This window comes from Leptodactylus fuscus, chromosome 6 (genome assembly GCF_031893055.1).
Source record: "Leptodactylus fuscus isolate aLepFus1 chromosome 6, aLepFus1.hap2, whole genome shotgun sequence".
Lineage (NCBI taxonomy): Eukaryota > Metazoa > Chordata > Amphibia > Anura > Leptodactylidae > Leptodactylus > Leptodactylus fuscus.
In genome coordinates, this window is record NC_134270.1 from 78,658,549 (window position 1) to 78,679,641 (window position 21,093).

Here is a 21,093-nt window from a genome sequence, read left to right on the forward strand (position 1 = left end):
CAATTTTACTTTTAAAATAAGAGGCAAAGTCGTCAGCTGAGATAAGTGACGTCAGAGGGGGCACAGGAGGATGGAGAATGGAGTTCAAGGTAGTGAATAGCTGTTTGGGGTTGCAGTATAGGGTAGATATGAGTGTGGTACAAACTTTGGGGACCAGGAATATCATGCTACACCTATGTCATACATATTAGATTGGTGGGCATCTGATTCCTTGCATCCCTACGACTTGCTGATTTAGGAGGACACAGTGCATGAGTCTCTTATGTCTCTACATTGTGAAATGACTGTGTCTGTTATTGTAGCTCAGTCACATTTCCTTTTTCAGTGGCTTACAGTTTTCAAGGTATTTTCTTTCTGTAATTAGCAGGTAACCTTCACTGTTACAACCATAGGATCTGTCCTGGCCATATGATGGACAGATAGTGTTGCAAAACACAGCTCTAATAACTACATAACTCCATTAAGTCATGTGCCCCTGTATCCAACACATAGCTAGGACAGGGGTCAACAACCTCTGGCACCTGCGCTAAAGTCAGCACTTCAGGCATATCTACCTGGCACAAGTCTCTCTCCGCTGTGTTTCTTCAGGAGAGCAGGCACTAAGGGGAAAAGAATGAAGTATGACATTGTGCCTGGGGAAAAGCTCCAAGAGCAGCAACTGGATCTATACCTTGAAGTCAGCATAAAATTATATTATGGCAGCAGAATACACTAAAGTGGGCATTCATTCCTTTCAACAAAGCTAAAAAGGTTTGTATGAACTCAGCATAAAGATCAAGCTGTGTAAATATCTGAGCCCACTCTGAATTATGTGTTCATTCAAAACCGGATCTGATCACCTGAAAAGGTATCACGGTGAAATACAGGTTTAAAAAGAGTCTACCACCTCCCACAAGCATGTTTATACCATGGTACCAAGTGACATACATCATCTGTATGCCACTTTTCTAGATTTATAGAAAAACAACATTGAGGACATATGCAAATGAAGCAGTTGCACTGGGGAGGGCCTTCAGCTTCTTGGAATACTGTCCTTGCCACTCAGACCTCTATCCACTCCTGCCTGCATCACCCTATGCAGTGACAGCAGGAGTTCAACTAGCAGGGGTTTAGCAGGTCCCCAAACAAAGCACCCCCTTTCCTGGCCCCCATACAGTATAACACCCCATTTACACACAATATAATGTCACAAAGTGGCATCTACATTGTATAAGATAAGATAATCCTTTAATAGTCCCACCATGGGGAAATTCCATAGAAGCCCCTCTACATAGTATAATGTCCCATTGCGGCTCCTCTACATAATATAATGTCCCATAGAGGCCCCTCCACATAATTTAATGTCCCATAGTAGTCCCTCCACACAGTATAATGTTCCATAGTGGCCCCTGTATATGGTATTATGTCCCACAGTGTTCCCTCCACAAGATATTATGTCTCACAGTTCCCCTGCATACAGTATTATGTCCCACAGGGGCCCCTGCACACAGTATTATGCTCCATAGTGGACTACTTTTCATACCCCAGAGTATAATAATCAGAGGCTCAGGAGAGGTGACAAACATAAAAAACAATGTTACTTCCTATCCTGGGCTCTGGCACACTCCCTCGCTGCTTTCGGATCTCTTCAAGGTTGGCACAAAATGTCACATGGGACAGTCCAGCAACACGACACATAATGAGGCCGGCCCAGCCTACATAACTTCTGGGACATCACAAAAAAGGCCTAAAGACTGCTGGGAGTCAAGCCAGATCCCAGGAGAGGTGAATAACACTGGTTTTTATGTGCCCTCACTTCCCCTGGGCCTCCGATCATTATACTCTAGTGTCTGAAAAGACCCCAAATATTAATAATAGTTTGTGGGCCTATGGTCTCACTTACTAATCCCTGCTCCTGTTCACAGCCACATCTACTTCTCCTTCTGTCTGCCAGGGGCCCCAACGACATGATATCGGACGCAAAAGGGGAGGTGGATATGCCTGACAGTAGGAGCAGGGATTGGTAAGTAAATAGGGCCATTACCTGCTGGGGTTAGTCCAGCAGGTAACAGCCTATTGAAAAAAATAAATAAATAAAAGCATCGGGGGTCCTGGGCTCTCTGTCAGCCGTTATCGCTGCTACCTCAGTATTTACACCACTGATTGATAATTGATCTAGTTAACTATCCAACTGCTATGGCATCACCCATCCTATTTAAATCCCTTCAGGAAGGGGTTAAGCAGAAAGAAGTGTTCCCTTGAGTTGAAGGTCCAGCCCCAGCGCACCCACTGCCTCATTTGGATAACACTTCAAAGTTGTTATTCTAAATACCACAGATATGATGTTTATCACTGCGATGTGCTTGGTAAAATAAAAAAATCCCCTTATCTTGGCATTTTCCACCATGTGAACAAACCCCTACCATTATTGCTTGGCACACTGCGTATTTTATCTTTTTTTTTTTTTTTAAATCAGCACACTATACAAAAAAGGTATCTGAACCCTGTTCTAGTAGTAAGTTCCAACCAAACTACAGCAGGCAGAAATCTTGAAAAACATGATAAATTTATAAAGAATTGATATAAGATAATCGTGTAACTTTTCATTATATAATGAAAATATTATATTGGCAGAAACCATAATACTGTAGTCTTTAAAGAATGATCAAGGGAGCCAGGATTTAGACATCATCAGAACCAGGACACCGGAGTTGTAATTTGCCTTGAACCACATTGCAATGATAGTCTAAACAATGGGATTGAGATGTGCCCCTGGAGTACTTGAAGGGTTTAAGTATGCAAATCTCAAATATCATATGCAATTAGTTTCATGTCAGTCAAATGAACACATACAAGCAGGAATCCATAGGGGGCTTCGTTGTGCTACAGAAAAAATGTCTTGTGCATTACCCCAGTATTTATATTGATGTCTTTACAGATCTAGTATGTCATGTGTTGTTAGGAATGACATTGGAAGCTGAATAGATTTTCAACAGATAAACGACTGTAGACATATGTGTAGTTTTATAGTCTGTTCTCTTTCACACATTCATATCTTGTTCTTGTGAACCGTATTGTACCAATCTGGGTTCGACTCGTATATTCCAAATCGTTTTATCACAAAATCGAACGAATGGAGATTTGTCTCGGGTGAACTAAAATAGTCACCATATTATACTCTGGGGTCTCTTCAGTGTTATAGGTAGAGGCCCTTGGATGAGACAAAATGAAAAAAACATTCATATTCACCTTGCAGCCGCTGGTGCTCTCCTGGGACTTCATACGTCCGGGGTCTCAACTGAGGCCTGTGATTGAACCATCAGTAGACACATGAGCACACTATGTGTCATGACATTATGACGTTCAGTGTGCCCATATCACTGCTAAAGCCAAATGAGGATACAATTAGCAGCAAACTCCACTATTACATATTCATTCCAGAGTGCCAATACTGCCAGAGAGTCTATATACATTATTATTATTTTTTTTAACATTTTGCTGTTGACAGATAAATTCAAGCATTCATTTCTGCAAGAAAATAATGAGCTGAAATATTAATAGTCATTTTGGGACCATTACACAATACATCCAGCTTGGGAAAGCAACAGATAAGATCATGAAACATTTTCTATTTAAATACCATGGGAGAAATTCCCCACAGTTAGACAATATTCTACAAATATTATTGTGAGGAGCTGAAAACCACCCACACATGTACACCTAGCTATGGAAGACAACTCTAGCATCTCAAAATATTAGCTGCTTTCCTAAGTCTTACTTATTTCAAGTGTATTCTCTATGGTCTTTTCATGTTAGTGATTGCCAGGAGTCCTAGGAACCCTTCCAATGTCATGATCAACTTGGTTCCACCAATGCCATGAACATGTAGGTTCTACAGTTCACCATTGTCCTAAACAAGTACGCTCTACCAATGTTCTATCAAAGTAGATTCCCATTGTGTCTTGTCTATGGTACCATAGGTGCCATAAACAAGAACAGTAAGTTCCACAACTGTCTTGAATAGAGATGAGCGAACAGTGTTCTATCGAACACATGTTCAATCGGATATCAGGGTGTTCGCCATGTTCGAATCGAATCAAACACCGCGTGGTAAAGTGCGCCAAAACTCTATTCCCCTCCCACCTTCCCTGGCGCCTTTTTTGGACTAATAACAGCGCAGGGGAGGTGGGACAGGAACTACGACAACGGGGGCATTGAAAAAAATCGGAAAAAGTCATTGGCTGCCGAAATCAGGTGACCTCCATTTTAGACAAATAGTGGATTTCAAATCCGGGTTATATGAGAATGTGAACTTTGTGACTATGAGACAGGGATAGCTGTACAGGCAGGGATAGCTAGGGATAACCTTTATTTAGGGGGGAATGTTATTAAAAATAACTTTTTGGGGCTCTATCGGGTGTGTAATTGTGATTTTTGTGAGATAAACTTTTTCCCATAGGAATGCATTGGCCAGTGCTGATTGGCCGAATTCCGTACTTTGGCCAATCAGCGCTGGCTCTGCTGGAGGAGGCGGAGTCTAAGATCGCTCCACACTAGTCTCCATTCTGGTCCGACCTTAGACTCCGCCTCCTCCAGCCGAGCCAGCCCTGATTGGCCAAATTCCGTACTCTGGCCAATCAGCGCTGGCCAATGCATTCTATTGGCGTGATGAAGCAGTGCTGAATGTGTGTGTTTAGCTCAACTACGCCGGTGGAGTAGTTGAGCTAAGCACACAGATTCAGCTCTGCTTCAATCAGCACTGGCCAATGCATTCTATTAGCTTGATGAAGCAGAGTATGCACAAAGGTTCAAGCGCACCCTTGGCTCTGATGTAGCAGAGCCGAGGGTGCACAAGGGTTCAAGCGCACCCTCAACTCTGATGTAGCAGAGCCAAGTGTGCACAAGGGTTCAAGTGCACCCTTGGCTCTGATGTAGCAGAGCCGAGGGTGCACAAGGGTTCAAGTGCACCCTCGGCTCTGCTACATCAGAGCTGAGGGTGCGCTTGAACCCTTTTGCACCCTCGGCTCTGCTACATCAGAGCCGAGGATGCGCTTGAACCCTTGTGCACACTCTGCTTCATCAAGCTAATAGAATGCATTGGCCAGCGCTGATTGAAGCAGAGCTGAATCTGTGTGCTTAGCTCAACTACTCCACCGGCGTAGTTGAGCTAAGCACAAACATTCAGCACTGCTTCATCAAGCTAATAGAATGCATTGGCCAGCGCTGATTGAAGCAGAGCTGAATCTGTGTGCTTAGCTCAACTACTCCACCGGCGTAGTTGAGCTAAGCACAAACATTCAGCACTGCTTCATCACGCTAATAGAATGCATTGGCCAGCGCTGATTGAAGCAGAGCTGAATCTGTGTGCTTAGCTCAACTACTCCACCGGCGTAGTTGAGCTAAGCACACACATTCAGCACTGCTTCATCACGCCAATAGAATGCATTGGCCAGTGCTGATTGGCCAGAGTACGGAATTCGACCAATCAGCGCTGGCTCTGCTGGAGGAGGCGGAGTCTAAGATCGCTCCACACCAGTCTCCATTCTGGTCCGACCTTAGACTCCGCCTCCTCCAGCCGAGCCAGCGCTGATTGGACGAATTCCGTACTTTGGCCAATCAGCGCTGGCCAATGCATTCTATTGGCGTGATGAAGCAGAGTGTGCACAAGGGTTCAAGCGCACCCTCGGCTCTGATGTAGCAGAGCCGAGGGTGCACAAGGGTTCAAGTGCACCCTTGGCTCTGATGTAGCAGAGCCGAGGGTGCACAAGGGTTCAAGTGCACCCTCGGCTCTGCTACATCAGAGCCGAGGGTGCGCTTGAACCCTTGTGCGCACTCTGCTTCATCAAGCTAATAGAATGCATTGGCCAGCGCTGATTGAAGCAGAGCTGAATCTTTGTGCTTAGCTCAACTACCCCACCGGCATAGTTGAGCTAAACACACACATTCAGCACTGCTTCATCACGCCAATAGAATGCATTGGCCATCGCTGATTGGCCAGAGTACGGAATTCGGCCAATCAGCGCTGTGTGTTTCAGGCCAAACTTGTATAACTTGAATTGAAAATGCTATTATGGGGTTTTTATAATGGGGTTTCTATGGGGTTTCTTAATTCTCCTGTGTTTGAGCTACAGTGGTCATGTGAGGTACACTGAAGTCATGACCCAGCATCATGACAGGGAATAAATTACCATTTGGTGGCAATCTGTAAAGTATTGGTCTTGTACCCATAGTCATCATTGAGCCATGGTATTACAATAATATCACATTATTCTCCGATATACTGGAAAGTCCCCTGTTTAAATAGAGCAGTTCTTGTACATGTACACTACCGCTGCATTGCCTGCCTATGGCAATTACGGAAATTTTATTCAGACATCCAGACTAAGGCCTCACTTAGCAGATTGCAATAAAAAAAAAAAAAAAAAAAAAAAACACAGCAGAATCACCCTCTTCCTTACTCCTAACAATACAGCTCTGATTTCCTGGTCTCACACCACACAACTACTCTTACTTTTGGCGTAGTTATGGTACTACTTATCTTGTACCAATATATACTTACTGCTATCTCGCAGGTTGGTCCTCACATTGCTATGTTATTCCTGATATGTAATAAAGGCGGTACGCCTATACTAGTGTTTGATTCCCTGTCTGCTTTGAGTTCTGTATTGTACTGCCTGTCTTTATTGTAATTTTTGTGAATGGTTTTTGAAAACTTTTTTGAAAATGGGAAAACCGCAGCAGCAATGCATTATGGTTTTTCCTGCAACACTTTTCCCCGAAAGTCTGCAGAGGTTTCTGTAGGTATAATTGTCATGCTGGGATTTCCAAAACTGCAACAGTTTTCGAAATTGCAGGGTATCTGCTGCACATATTTTCCAACAATATGTAGATGGAATACGTTAGAATCCAGTCCAGTTTTAGGAACTGTAAACACCTCATTTTTTTTCAAGGCATTGCCACCGCAGGCAGACCCCACTGTTTACGCCATGTCAGGTCCCAGCCTAAAAAGGTCTTTGTTCCAGACTTGACACTATTGTCTATAGGCCGTGTTTCACATTGCAGCTCATTACAGTGAGTACAAGTGAATACGGTTGAGCTGAAATTCCAGAAATTTCTTGTGTGCAGACAAGAATGTTGGTGCTCCTGTTCTCATACAACAAAAAAAAATATTAAAATATATTTTAAAAAGTAACCTTTTTAGCTGACAAAACATTGATGTTTTATGTCAAAATGGAAATGTTCCCGTAGTCATTGCATTTCACACTGTGCATAGGAAGACACAATTAATTCTGTACTAACTCAACCGCTTGTTAGTTATTCAAAAAATGCAATAAATCAATTTTCTTTCGCCCTTGTGGATTTTGCTCCATAAAATTAGAACGGATAAAAACAGACAGTGAAATCTGAAGAAATGATGTCTGAACTATTCATGAATCTCTCCTCATGAGATGCAAATTGTCTGCAATTAAATAATAAATTACAGCAGCTTTGTTAGTTGTGCTCTGAGGGTCCATGGACTAAAATATGCGTCAGATCTAACATGGAAGGCAGCAAACCAATGCTGGACTTTTATCTGACTGTCTCATATTGTGCCAGTGAGTTTTTCCTCTGAGATTTTCCCACTTATCTGTCACTGTGAGGGGAGATGCTGTCAGGACGGATTACCAAAGATCACAGCTGTCACCTGTATATATCAGTCTGGCTGCCTCTTCTGGCCATCTTATGTTAAAACTGACTTGAGGTGCCGATGCTAGGCCCCTGGCTCTGAAGGTAGCATGACTTTCCAGTGACTTTTTCCCCCCAGTAACTTACAAATAATGGCATCACACAAATATCTATATCATAGTCTGGATGAGGAAAATATGTTTTAGTCACTACAGGCAACATTTTATACAAAGTGGAGGAGTTCTTGGAGCAAACCTATACAAACACTGAAATGTCATGGTCAGGTTCCTGCCCAGGATCCCACTATTGCAAGATAACACTCCTAATTACTTTGTATATGCAATGCTATATTCAATGCCTAGGCAGATCTATGCACCTCCATGGTTCCTGACTACAAATAAGTCCTGCGTAGTCATACTTCCTCACATTTGCCCCCTATGCTTAGGGGCCAAATTATTGCAAAATGTTTACAACTGAAAAATGTATTGTGTATTCTAGAAAGTTGTTTCTACAGCTTGTGCATAAATTTGTGCAAACTCTTTTAAGATAATCCAATGAAAAATGAATGGTATGAGATAGCTCACTGGTTCATTGTGAATTCCATCCCAAGGAGCACAACCCGTGCTTCTGGACTCCACGAAGCAGTATTTAGCAAATTACCAATAGAAGATAGGAGGATCCGCAGCACTTGGGAGTGTTTAAAATATAACTTTTAATCCATGAAGCGTTAAAATAGCAATAGAGAGCAAACAAAAACAAAATCAAAAAAACATTGTGACTAGAAAGAGAAAAAAACGTGACTAAAACCGCAGTTTCTAACGCGTTTCAGGACTGGCGAGCTATGAATAAGGGATGCTAGAGTTCCGAAACGCATTAGAAACTGCAGTTTTAGTCACGTTTTTTTCTCTTTCTATTCACAATGTTTTTTTGATTTTGTTTTTGTTTGCTCTCTTTTGCTATTTTAATGCTTGATAGATTAAAAATTGTATTTAAAACACTCCCAAGTGTTGCGGTTCCTCCTATCTTCTATTGGTAATCTTTTAAGATAAATCGGACACTCACTCAAATTTTTGTAACAAACCTGTCTTGTGAGATTATATCCTGTATCTTCCATTTATACATTTGGCTGAAGTTATGAAGTTAGAAACAGATGGAATGGAATAACTAATGATAGCAACATAAAACTACCGTATTTTGCGGACTATAAGGCGCACCGGACTATAAGGCGCATTACCCATGAGCGCCTTATAGTCCTGCCTAGGTCCATATATAAGGCGCACCGGACTACAAGGCGCAGCGCTGTCCGGTGCGCCTTATATGATTGAAAGCGGCGGCCGGCAGACTTTGCCGGCGGCCGCTTAACCCTCCGCGTGCCAGCCGCTTCTATTCATTTCAATGGTACGCTTCCATTGAAATGAATGGAAGCGCTCGGCACACGAGGATTTAAAGAACTTCCTTCTTGATCACGTCGGAATAATCTCCTTACCTTTTTACCATAGCCAGCGCCGCCTTCTTCCGCAGCTCCGTCTCTGTCTTCTTTGGGCCTCATGGATGACGCATGCGCAGTCGGCTCTAACAGGCTCTCGCAGCCAGAGCCGACTGCGCATGCGTCATCCATGAGGCCCAAAGAAGACGACACGGAAGGCGCGAACACAGCTCAGGGAGAAGGCAGCGCTGGCTATGGGAAAGGTAAGAGACGAATAGTCTTTTAAGGCTATTCCGACGTGGTTAGGGGGAAGAGGTTCTTTTAATGGTAGAATCTAGAGTTGAGCGAGTACTGTTCGGATCGGCTGATCCGAACAGTACTCGCTCATCTCTAGTAGAATCTCTTTAAGCAGCGGCCGCCGGCAAAGTCTGCATGCCGCTTCCATACATTACAATGAGAGCGCGCTATTCAAATAGTTAGAGATGAACGAATACTATTTGAATAGCGCGCTCCCATTGCAATGTATGGAAGCGGCATGCAGACTTTGCCGGCGGCCGCCACTTAACTCCTCGCGTGCCGCCGCTTAACTCCTTGCGTGCCGCCGCTTCAAGCCTTATATAAGGCGCACCGGACTATAAGGCGCACTTTCGATTTCTGAGGAAATCGAAGTATTTTATGTGCGCCTTATAGTCCGGAAAATACGGTATATAGTATTTGTTTGCAATCTGTAACCATGGAGCCTAGTAGGGATTGTAGACAAAAAATGGTTTATTTCAAACCACTTTTTTTTAGTGCATTTTGCAAAAAAATCCTATCATTTTATTGCCTACATTTGCTCAGCAGAAGTGACCATGTTATAATCTCCCCAACTATTTACTATGAATGGCATTATTTGTGTGACTCAACAAGGCCATGACTTGAAAAAAAACAGGTCACTTACATCAAAAAGGGGGGTTAGCATTCATGTCCCTTTGGTCTCTGTGTGCTTTGTCGTAAATATATGCAATGATATATGGATTATTACATTTACAAAATGGTTTAAGGCATATTAAAATCAAGTTGTTTTTTTTATTATTTGTAAGGCATGATATTCTATTTATTCGCTATATATAGTATATAGAAATGTTTCTTGTACAGTAACAATAACTATGTCACTATGGATGACATGTCAAGTATTGTAGGTGCTGATTGGCAGTGATGCAAGGACCAAACATCATTGCCCTGACCTGACCAGTAGATATATTAGTATTGGAAACCCCTTGTTGCACCCCCTCCCAAGTTGTATTAGATGGATACAAGTTGTACTCTATTGATCTAATACATTATCGCTAATGATGAGATCCATCAAGGTTGTTGTCTGCCATCTTAATGGAAATTGTAGCTCTGCAAGTAGCCTATTTTCTCTTTCCAACTTTTCGACCAATGTGAAGTGAGCCTATACAGACATTCACAGTTATTTCAGGTGCTTCCTTACTTTTGACTTATAAATCTCCCCAAAAAATGTTTAAAGTTTCTATGGGAATAGACACAATATAGACACAATAATACAGAAGATATAATATCTGCCATTTGTTTGACTTTTAGATACAACACACTGCCCAGACCTATGACGCAGCAGCTATCCAGTCCTGACTTTTCAGGTCACGTGGATGAAAAACCGGAGCAGGCCACCAGTATCGGTCAGATTAAGCCAGAGTTATATAAGCAGCGGTCAGCAGACGCTGAGATGAAGAAGCAGGAGGCCACCAGCTGTGGACGCATAAGCTTCATCCTACGATATGCCTACAACACAGAGCAACTGGTTGTAAAGATATTGAAGGCTCTTGACCTACCAGCAAAGGATGCCAATGGGTTTTCAGATCCATATGTGAAGATGTATCTACTGCCTGACCGAAAGAAAAAGTTCCAGACTAAAGTTCACCGCAAGACTCTTAATCCAATCTTTAATGAGACATTCCATTTTAATGTGCCGTTTAATGAGCTCCAGAACCGCAAATTACACTTCAGCATCTATGACTTTGACAGATTCTCTCGACACGACCTCATTGGACAGGTGGTGTTGGATAATTTGCTGGATTTCTCAAATCCTACGGAAGAAACCCCTATCTGGAGAGACATCTTGGAAGGCAATTCTGTAAGTGTTTAATAGTATCATATAAGAACAGGCTGTCACATTATTTATAGGTTGTGAGTAACCATGACAACAGGAAAGGGAACTGTGTATAAAAAAATAAACAAAAATCTAGTTCTTTGTGGTATATTTAAATAATTATTGTACTGTCTATTGTCTAACAGGGAACTCTAACAGGGGTAGCCTCTATGGAGGAGTCTCATCTATTTACAAAGTGGAGGGCATCTTGCTCTAAAGGATTGAATTCAATGAGCGCTATGTATATATGCTTTGTAAATGTTTTTCCATAGCAGGTTAACCTGTTCAGTTCTCTTTTTTGCAAATGTTTATTTTTTAAGCGATGAAAGGCATATGACAAGAAAAGTGGAAGGGCACACGACAAGACGCCATCCAACAGGCACAAGAACTTTTTGTAATGTAGGGTGTCAAACACCCTACATTACAAAAGCCAGTGCAGTTATATACAACCACTTTTTCCCCAGCTATCTCCAGTGGTTAGGGGGTGATTTATTCAGGCTGATCCATGGGACCCCAATCCTCATGTAATGGTCATGTTTCTGAGCTGTCCAGATACATAATTCTTCAAAATGAAATGATAGACTTGTTGTACTTTATCAATCCACTGTGCATGGCTTGGTGGTTGCTCCGAAGTCATTTCATTGGCACTGCTTCTGGTTAAAATATTCAACTATGTTTCTAATCCCAGATAAACATCTCTAAAGGGAGTCTGTCACCATATCAATCCAGCCATGCAGGTAGATAGTGTAAGGGTCATCTGAATCACTCGTGAATTGCTGCCTCCTTTGCAGAGATATCATCATATTTGGTCACTTTCCAAACGTGAATTTTAGAGCATTATCATTGCTGTAAAGAAGTATGCAGCAATGTTCTCATTGCTCATTTTCATACTTCAAAAACTGCAATACCTTGGCAAAAGAGGCATTATGTCATAAGGGCAAAACATTGTTTGATTCAAGGGACCCTAATCTATCTACAGGTATTTGCAGGACTACGTTGATATCCTGGGTTCTGGTGAAAGACTCCTTTTAATTTTAATAATGAATTAATCTCTGCTATATCAGTATGGCCACATGGGCAAAGTTACAGTTCCAATACTTTTTAAATGGAACTGTATTATGTTCTAGTCAAATAAAATAAATAAAGCTCATCACATTACTATGGCATTCATATACATATTTGAAAGGCAGCTGTCACATATAAACTAGTCATAGACTATTTCTGGACCCCAAACAATGGGATGGGCAGCAGAAAATGAGAATATAACATATCAGATTAACTAGCTCTATAAAATAATATTGTTTCCATCTACTGTAGGAGTGATCCTTGAGTATAGAGTCCTAGTACAATATCCGCGGACCCTAAGTAAACAATCTTATCTATCTCCTTGCCTACTTCATCCTCTTTAGTGACCGCAAGCTAATCAATTCTTTAATCAGAATAACCTTTATTGGAAGCCACAGCGATCTGTCACTCTGGCTGCTATGTACACACACCATGGGATCAGGCTCTGCTACTGTAATGTGTGGCTGTTAGTACAGTAATCATAAAGCAAGCGATGCACAATGGATATGGCAAGGGTCAGAAATATCATAGTAGCAGCAGCAAAAATCTATATATAATGGTATCCAGAGTTCAAATGATACTCATTCGTATTAAATTATTATTTTAAACACATTTAAAGTATTATTTGTGTTCCTGTTTACATTATATAAAGAGGGGATATTGAAGGTTTCCAAATTTGTGCAGTTGCGGACAGAGTGGAATCAAAATAATTCTACGCCCAATCTCAAAAAACTGAGTTTAGGGCTAAGAAACCTTTTATAGCTATTATAAGAATGTCTTAAAGTATACGAGAAATGGATATTCAGAGTTGGATTAATAGAGGGATAAAAACTCCTAAAAATATCAAGGAGTTTGCCAATTTGGTCACACTCCTGCCAACATACAACGGATTCATTTGGAAACATATTTGACGTGTTACCAGGGTATTAAATTAGTGGTGAATTCATTTACGATGTTTCATTATAAATCGTATATATTGAGCTAGCTAAAATAGTTATATAAGCAACTGACCATTAGTGAGCTAAGGAAGTGGTATTCAAGTCTCTCCAATTTGTATATATGTGGGTGGCTATTGTTTCTGATAGTAAAAGAGATATTAGGGTATAAATGCAAGCCTCATTGTTATTTTAGTGCTTCCATTGAAGAACGAAAAAATAAAGGTGGGTAAGGTGTGGGGGTGAAATTATATTAATCTCATATTAGTACAGATCTGAGGGAATTACACAATTTTCATTTATTCATGTATGTCTTATTTATTTAAGGTAATTCACTACCTTCCTAGGGATATTCTACATATTTTAATCTTCCACTTATCACTTGTGAAGATGTCTAAATCTGTTATTAATAGTTAAAGGATCTGGAGAGGGATTTGTTCCTGGAATAAGGATAAATGTTACTATCTTTATATATAATCATCCTAGTTTTGATTTGAAGGCATGTTTTGTTGTAGAGAGACTGACTTAATAGTATGTCATTGCAAGAGTCTCTTTAACACACCATGACATGGACATCAGTAGTGGTTGTCAATTATAATATACAATTCGCATCCTGTAACATCCATTATCCAAGACGTATTTAATCCTTTTGATGCCACTATCAGTAGTGATGGAAGCATGTAAAGTATTCCCAGTTGATTATTTATACCAGACATCAATGCTATAAGAAAGGCTAAAAACAAGGCAGAAATGCTCTTTTGGGGTCACCTCACCTCCAAGAATTAAATAAAAAGCAGCCAAAACGCAAAAAGCAGCCCTCCAGTGGGATATGATGCACTTGTGAATTTTTTAATAGTTTTGCAATCCAAATATTCAATGCAACATTTCGGCTGCATAAGCGACCTTCATCAAGCTGATTGAAGTTGTGAGTGGATTCTCCAAGATGGCCAAGGGAACAGCTTATGGCAGAATTGTGTGGGCCATACGGCTGCATACACAACAGAGATAAGTCACCCTTCGTTCTCAGGTTTGGTGGGGGTCTCTGTGGTCAGACCTCCACTGATCACCAATATCTTTTGTAGCATAACCCCTATAATAGAACAACAGCATGCCTGTGGCTCAGTGTTACAGATACTAATGTGCTGAGCAATGCTGTACCTTTAAGCTCCTGGTTCCAAATGCAAATTCTGTTACAGGACTCCCATCTAACATGTGTTATGAATAGAGATGAGCGAGTAGTATTCGATCGAGTAGGTATTCGATCGAATACTACGGTATTCGAAATACTCGTACTCGATTGAATACTACTCCCTATTCGAATGGAAAAATTCGATGCAGAACCAGCGTTGATTGGCCGAATGCTATACAGTCGGCCAATCAACGCTAGATCTTCTCCTACCTTTACAAGTCTTCTCTGTGCAGCTTCCCCGCGGCGTCTTCCAGCTCTAAATTCACTCTACCAGGCATCGGGCCTGGGCAGAGACGACTGCGCATGCCCGCGCTACAAGAAAATGTCCGCTTTGGCTGTAAACAGCCATTTTCTTGTAGTGCGGGCATGCCCAGTTGGCTCTGTCCAGGCCCGATGCCTGGCAGAGTGAATTCAGAGCCAGAAGACGCCGCGGGGACATTGCACGGAGAAGACTTCTCGGAGAATTCAGCCCGACCCTCACTCGTGAACTTGGTAAGTTCTATTTGATCGAATGTTGCCTACCCCTGAAACAAGCATTTTTCCCCCATAGAGTATAATAGGATTTGATATTCGATTCGAGTAGTCGAATATTGCGGGGCTACTCAAAACGAATATCAAATATCGAACATTTTACTGTTCGCTCATCTCCAGTTATGAACTATAGTTACATCCCTGATTCTCAGAATTGGATGAATAGTAAATATATATTTTGTATTTAAATGTCTCCTTCTTGAAGTAGTAGTGTAGATTTAGAGTAAATGTTAAGGTTTATGGACTTCATAGAAGAATGACTCATCTTTATGCCAGAGTGGAGAGGGTCTTGTGGGCCCCTGTCAAAGTTTGACCATGGCCCTCTACCTCTTCCCTACAGCATATCTCAAATACTAGAAAAGTATACAACTATAGTACCCACAAATGTGCGCATCAAGAATACGGTGAGTGAGCAGCATAGAGCATGGCACATAAACAATGCATGGAGCTGTGTGCTCTGGGAAGCAGCTGATCTGCAGAAGTCCTAACAGTCTAAGGCTGCATTCACACGGAGTAAACGCTGGCGTTTTTTGTGTGTTTTTTGCACATAGCGTCGTGTTAACGCCGCGTATACGCCGCGTTAACGCCGCGTTAACGCCGCGCTATTTAGCGGTGGCGTTGCCCGGCGTTAACGCGGCGTATACGCGGCGTTAACGCGACGCTACGCGGCGTAAACGCGGCGCTATGTGCAAAAAACACACAAAAAACGCCAGCGTTTACTCCGTGTGAATGCAGCCTAAGAGGTCTGAGAGATCAGTGAGGGTTTATTCCCCAGGCCTCCTCCTAATCAATTGTTTTAAGAGACCATGGTGTGATTGCAAGAGCTCTGTCCCCTTGGCTATTTATATTGTGCAATATCTGTTTTGTCTTTTGTTTTGTCTACTAAGAAACAGATCTGATGTAAACAGTGAAGGGGCCCCGTACAGTATAATATGTTCCCTTAAGCCTCCCCGCAATATATTGCTACATAGTGGCCCCACTCAATATAATATGCTCACCAGAGTTCCCACTCCGCAGTATAAGGCTCCACATTGACCCTACACAGTATAATATACTCCACAATGGCTCCAAACAGTATAATACTCCACAGTGACCCCACAAAGTATAATGCTCCACAATAACCCAACACAGTATAATATACTACCGACAGTTCCCCTGAGCCTCCTCTACAATATAATGCTCCACAGTGGCCTCACACAGTATAATATCCTCCTCAGAGCCTCCACCCCATAGTATAATGCTCCACAGTGTCCTCACACAGTATAATATGCTCCACAATGGCTCCATACAATATAATACTCCACAGATGCCCCACAAATTATAATGTTCCACAATGATCCAACATAGTATAATATTCTCCTGACAGTTGTCCAACGCAACTTCCCCCATTATAATATGCTCAGAAAGTCTGAATGCCATGCTGACATTATTGAGCTACCATGGCGATCTCTGGGGAGTGTGATGTTGTAAACCCAGGAGGGGTGAATATAAGTAGTGTTGTAACTATCGCCATAGCAGCAGAGGCAGCTGTCACAGGGCCCGGGACATTAGGGGCCCGGTGACAGCTGCTACTCCTGGTATCATTATATTTGGGGGTCTTTTCAGACCCCTGAGTATAATGATTGGCGGACCGGGAGAGGTAAAAAACACTGTTACTTACCTCTCAACGATCCTGCCAGGCCTCCTTCCTGACATCCTTTCTGACGTCTCTGATGTCGCATGAACCCGGCCTGCATCCTGGGTCATGTGACGTCCGACGTCATTGAAGAAGGACGGCAGCGGAGGCCGACAGCGTAGGAGCTGGGGGAAAGGTAAGAAACAGTAGTTTTTTATGTTTTTATTCCACCGGGTCTCCGATTATTATACTCTGGGGTCTGAAAAGACCCTAGAGTATAATAATTGTTTATGGGTGTCCACAGTGGGACATAATACTGTGTGCAGGGGACACTATGGGGGGATAATACTGTGTGCAGGGGCCACTATGGGGGATAATACTGTGTGCAGGGGCCACTAAGGGACATAATACTGTGTGCAGGGGCCACTAAGGGACATAATATTGTGTGCAGGGGCCACTATGGGGGATAATACTGTGTGCAGGGGCCACAATGGGGGATAATAGAACGCGAAGGAATGCGTAGGAGGGAGTCGGTCGAGGTCTTCGGTGTCGGTCGGGGGAGGGGCCCCATGTCAAAGTTCGCCACAGGACCCTGCCATTCCTAGTTAAGCCACTGAACTGAGTTTTACTAAAGGAAAGTATGGAGGAATCATCCAGCAACGAAACCAGGATATGAAATCAATTCCTTTCTTTATTTCATGTTCGTAGAAAATATATCAAAAGATAAAACATGCAGTCTACAAGGAATAGAAAGCTTGCGTCAGACTGACGCGTTTCGGATATGTCTATCCTTTCTCAAAGTCTGATCCTTACTGAGACACAAACCTCCATTTGTAGTTGCTCAAGTCAGCCCTTCACCTGATGTTGATCTAAATTGATGAAGCTTGCTTGTGTGCAAACCACAAATGGTGCGGCAATAACAATAAAAACACACATAAATACAAAGAATGCACAAATACATACTAGACAACATAAAAACTTTGACTACATTAATGTTAAAAAATACACATACTAATTAATTTGAGATTAATCTATCTGTATGTATCCGTATCCATACTTCAAATGTATTTAGATTAATGGCATACAAAAACGATCCAAAAGATTTTTTATCTACTGAGCAAGATAACCATTTACAAGCTTCAAATAATTACCTAAAGTCCTTAGAAGCATATGATAATATACACCCCCATGGAATTGATGGATTTTGGTATAGATAAATGTGCAATATCTGATTAGATCTTGCAGCAAAAATATCCTGTCTCACTTGTTATTAACCAAAAGACATTCCAAGCAACGGACATAAAAAGAAGAAAAGAATATCCCCTATGCTTTTATGAACACATAGCCAAGTTTTTATAATAAAAACACACATTTTATGGAACAGAATCACATATATCCATTTTTCGCTGTTTCTTGATTCACTGTATGGGTTGTTGCCCTCAACAAAGATGGAACCCCAGTCATCATATGTCCAATTGCGCATGCTCTTAATTCTCAGGGGATTCAACTTCCTGCCCTTAACAAATATGGAGCTCCGTCGGTTCTTAACATTACTGCGCATACTCCAAAAGCCTTCACAAGTTAACGGATCATTGGCCCGGAGCATGTATACCGTTGAAACACTAAAAGGTAAGTAAAACATACTGGAATCAATGTTAAATATGCAGATATATGTATTGAAAGTTTTAAATATATCAACACAAACTACACTTAGTCATTGAGAGATCGTAACCTATGTCAGACCCTTCATGTGTATAAGTGTTAGCTGCACATATGGTTTAACAATTATGCATATTCCAAGTAAGTACATATGCTTTTGATTAACTTTTTATTACCGTAAAAAATGCCATAATATATGTTGGAAAAAAACCCCATCATAACTTTTTATGTTGGTCAATAATGTGCAAGCTACACTTATGCTGTTAAGTTACCCAAAACAAGGGATACTGACACCCATCTATGCATGGAGAACCGGATGTGATTTGTTTACAAATGGGCTGTGCGATTTTTATAGATGTAAACAGTACAATAATTACACAGAACCATCAAAAGAGCTAATATTTCACCAATAAACATGAATGTAGCCCGTATTACATATCTATAGTTGGTAGATGTAAGATACATCGTTTCTTTGATTGAGACCTTTCGGGAATCGGGTACCCACTTTCCAAATCCAGTACACCTCTCTAATTCTTAATTGGTGTTCCCAATTCCCTCCTCTAAGAGGTTTTTTAACTTCTTCTATACCTTTAAAGCTGAAACCTGTGATGTCCCCAGCATGTTTGATTTTAAAATGCTGGGAGACACCTGTACTTCTAAAATTGCTCACACTCGTGATGTCCTGGATATGTTCCGAAATACGGACTTTTAGCATCCTTACAGTACTACCTATGTAACATAGGCCACATTGTTCACAAGTAATCATGTAAACTACTCCAATGGGGGCGTGTTTCTCCCCATCTCTAGCCAATATCACCATGGCATGGTGGGAAGAAAAACATCTATATAGTATCGCAAACCCATTTAGAGAGAGAATTTATTGGTATGGTCGATATATAGATGACTGTCTCCTCGTATGGATAGGAGATGTCATCGATGTCCAAAAGTTTATTGACTACATCAATGATAATGAATACAACTTGAAATTTACATTTAACATTGGTAACAGTAGCATAAACTTCTTGGACATCACCCTGAGAGGAGACAGTAATGCAGGTAAAGTCTTAAGTGAAAATTATAGAAAACCACAAGCCGGAAACACGTTATTGCATGCAAATAGCATGCATTCAAAACACACTAAAAAATCTTTGCCATTAGGCGAATATTTGAGAATAAAAAGGAATTGTACAGCTGAGAGGGCATACAAAAGAGAAGCGGCAGTGGTAACACAAAGGTTGAAACAACGGAATTACCCAAAGTGGACTATAGAAAGAGCAAAGAAAATAGCGAACAGTATAGATAGGGACAAACTACTCTATGAAGAGAGAAAGAATAAACGGGATGAGGATAAAGGAGTTTATTTTACCACCAGATATAGCTTGGAGTATGACAGGATTGTCAACATAATCAAAAACAACCTACCGATCTTGTATCAGGACCCCATATTGAAAAATGTAATTAAACAAGGATGCAATTTTGCTCCATCGCGGGGTGTAACCATAGGCAATCACATTTCACCCAGTTTGATTAGAAGAGACAACAAAACTGCAACTGTAACTTGGGGTCCTTTAGTGGGATTTCATAAATGTGGATCAAACAGATGTGGAGTTTGTAAATGGGCTAACAAGTCCAACCATTTTTTTAATATGGAGCAGACCCAAAGATTTAGCATTAAATCTTTTATTAACTGTATGAGTAGCCATGTAGTTTACATGATTACTTGTGAACAATGTGGCCTATGTTACATAGGTAGTACTGTAAGGATGCTAAAAGTCCGTATTTCGGAACATATCCAGGACATCACGAGTGTGAGCAATTTTAGAAGTACAGGTGTCTCCCAGCATTTTAAAATCAAACATGCTGGGGACATCACAGGTTTCAGCTTTAAAGGTATAGAAGAAGTTAAAAAACCTCTTAGAGGAGGGAATTGGGAACACCAATTAAGAATTAGAGAGGTGTACTGGATTTGGAAAGTGGGTACCCGATTCCCGAAAGGTCTCAATCAAAGAAACTATGTATCTTACATCTACCAACTATAGATATGTAATACGGGCTACATTCATGTTTATTGGTGAAATATTAGCTCTTTTGATGGTTCTGTGTAATTATTGTACTGTTTACATCTATAAAAATCGCACAGCCCATTTGTAAACAAATCACATCCGGTTCTCCATGCATAGATGGGTGTCAGTATCCCTTGTTTTGGGTAACTTAACAGCATAAGTGTAGCTTGCACATTATTGACCAACATAAAAAGTTATGATGGGGTTTTTTTCCAACATATATTATGGCATTTTTTACGGTAATAAAAAGTTAATCAAAAGCATATGTACTTACTTGGAATATGCATAATTGTTAAACCATATGTGCAGCTAACACTTATACACATGAAGGGTCTGACATAGGTTACGATCTCTCAATGACTGAGTGTAGTTTGTGTTGATATATTTAAAACTTTCAATACATATATCTGCATATTTAACATTGATTCCAGTATGTTTTACTTACCTTTTAGTGTTTCAACGGTATACATGCTCCGGGCCAATGATCCGTTAACTTGTGAAGGCTTTTGGAGTATGCGCAGTAATGTTAAGAACCGACGGAGCGGGGGCGTGGCCTAGGACATGGCGCTGTAAAGACGTGGTCTCCCTGAGCTCCCGGACCCCGTCGGCAACTTACCTCTCTCCACCGGTCCTACCGCTTCTCTGCCTCTTGCCTCACGATGGTCCGACGGGTGGGCCGAAAGACCTCCACTCCGGCCCGCTTGGAACCCCCGATAGCGAGGTTTCTTCTCGCAGCGGCCTCCTCCAGCTCTCCGGCGGGGACATCCAAAATGGCGCCGGCGCGCGCCTCCGACCTGCAGCCTGAAGTTCCGGCTCC

The 21,093-nt window shown here is 41.5% G+C and overlaps 1 protein-coding gene across 1 annotated transcript in view; it reads left to right on the forward strand.

The window, feature by feature from the left end:
- Nucleotides 1-21,093, forward strand: part of SYT3 (synaptotagmin 3) — a 108,133-nt gene that overhangs the window by 21,550 nt on the left and 65,490 nt on the right. Inside the window, exon 2 of the mRNA XM_075280311.1 lies at nt 10,655-11,204. Within this exon, the coding sequence (XP_075136412.1) occupies nt 10,655-11,204 (550 nt within the window). The remainder of the gene's footprint in view (nt 1-10,654; nt 11,205-21,093) is intronic.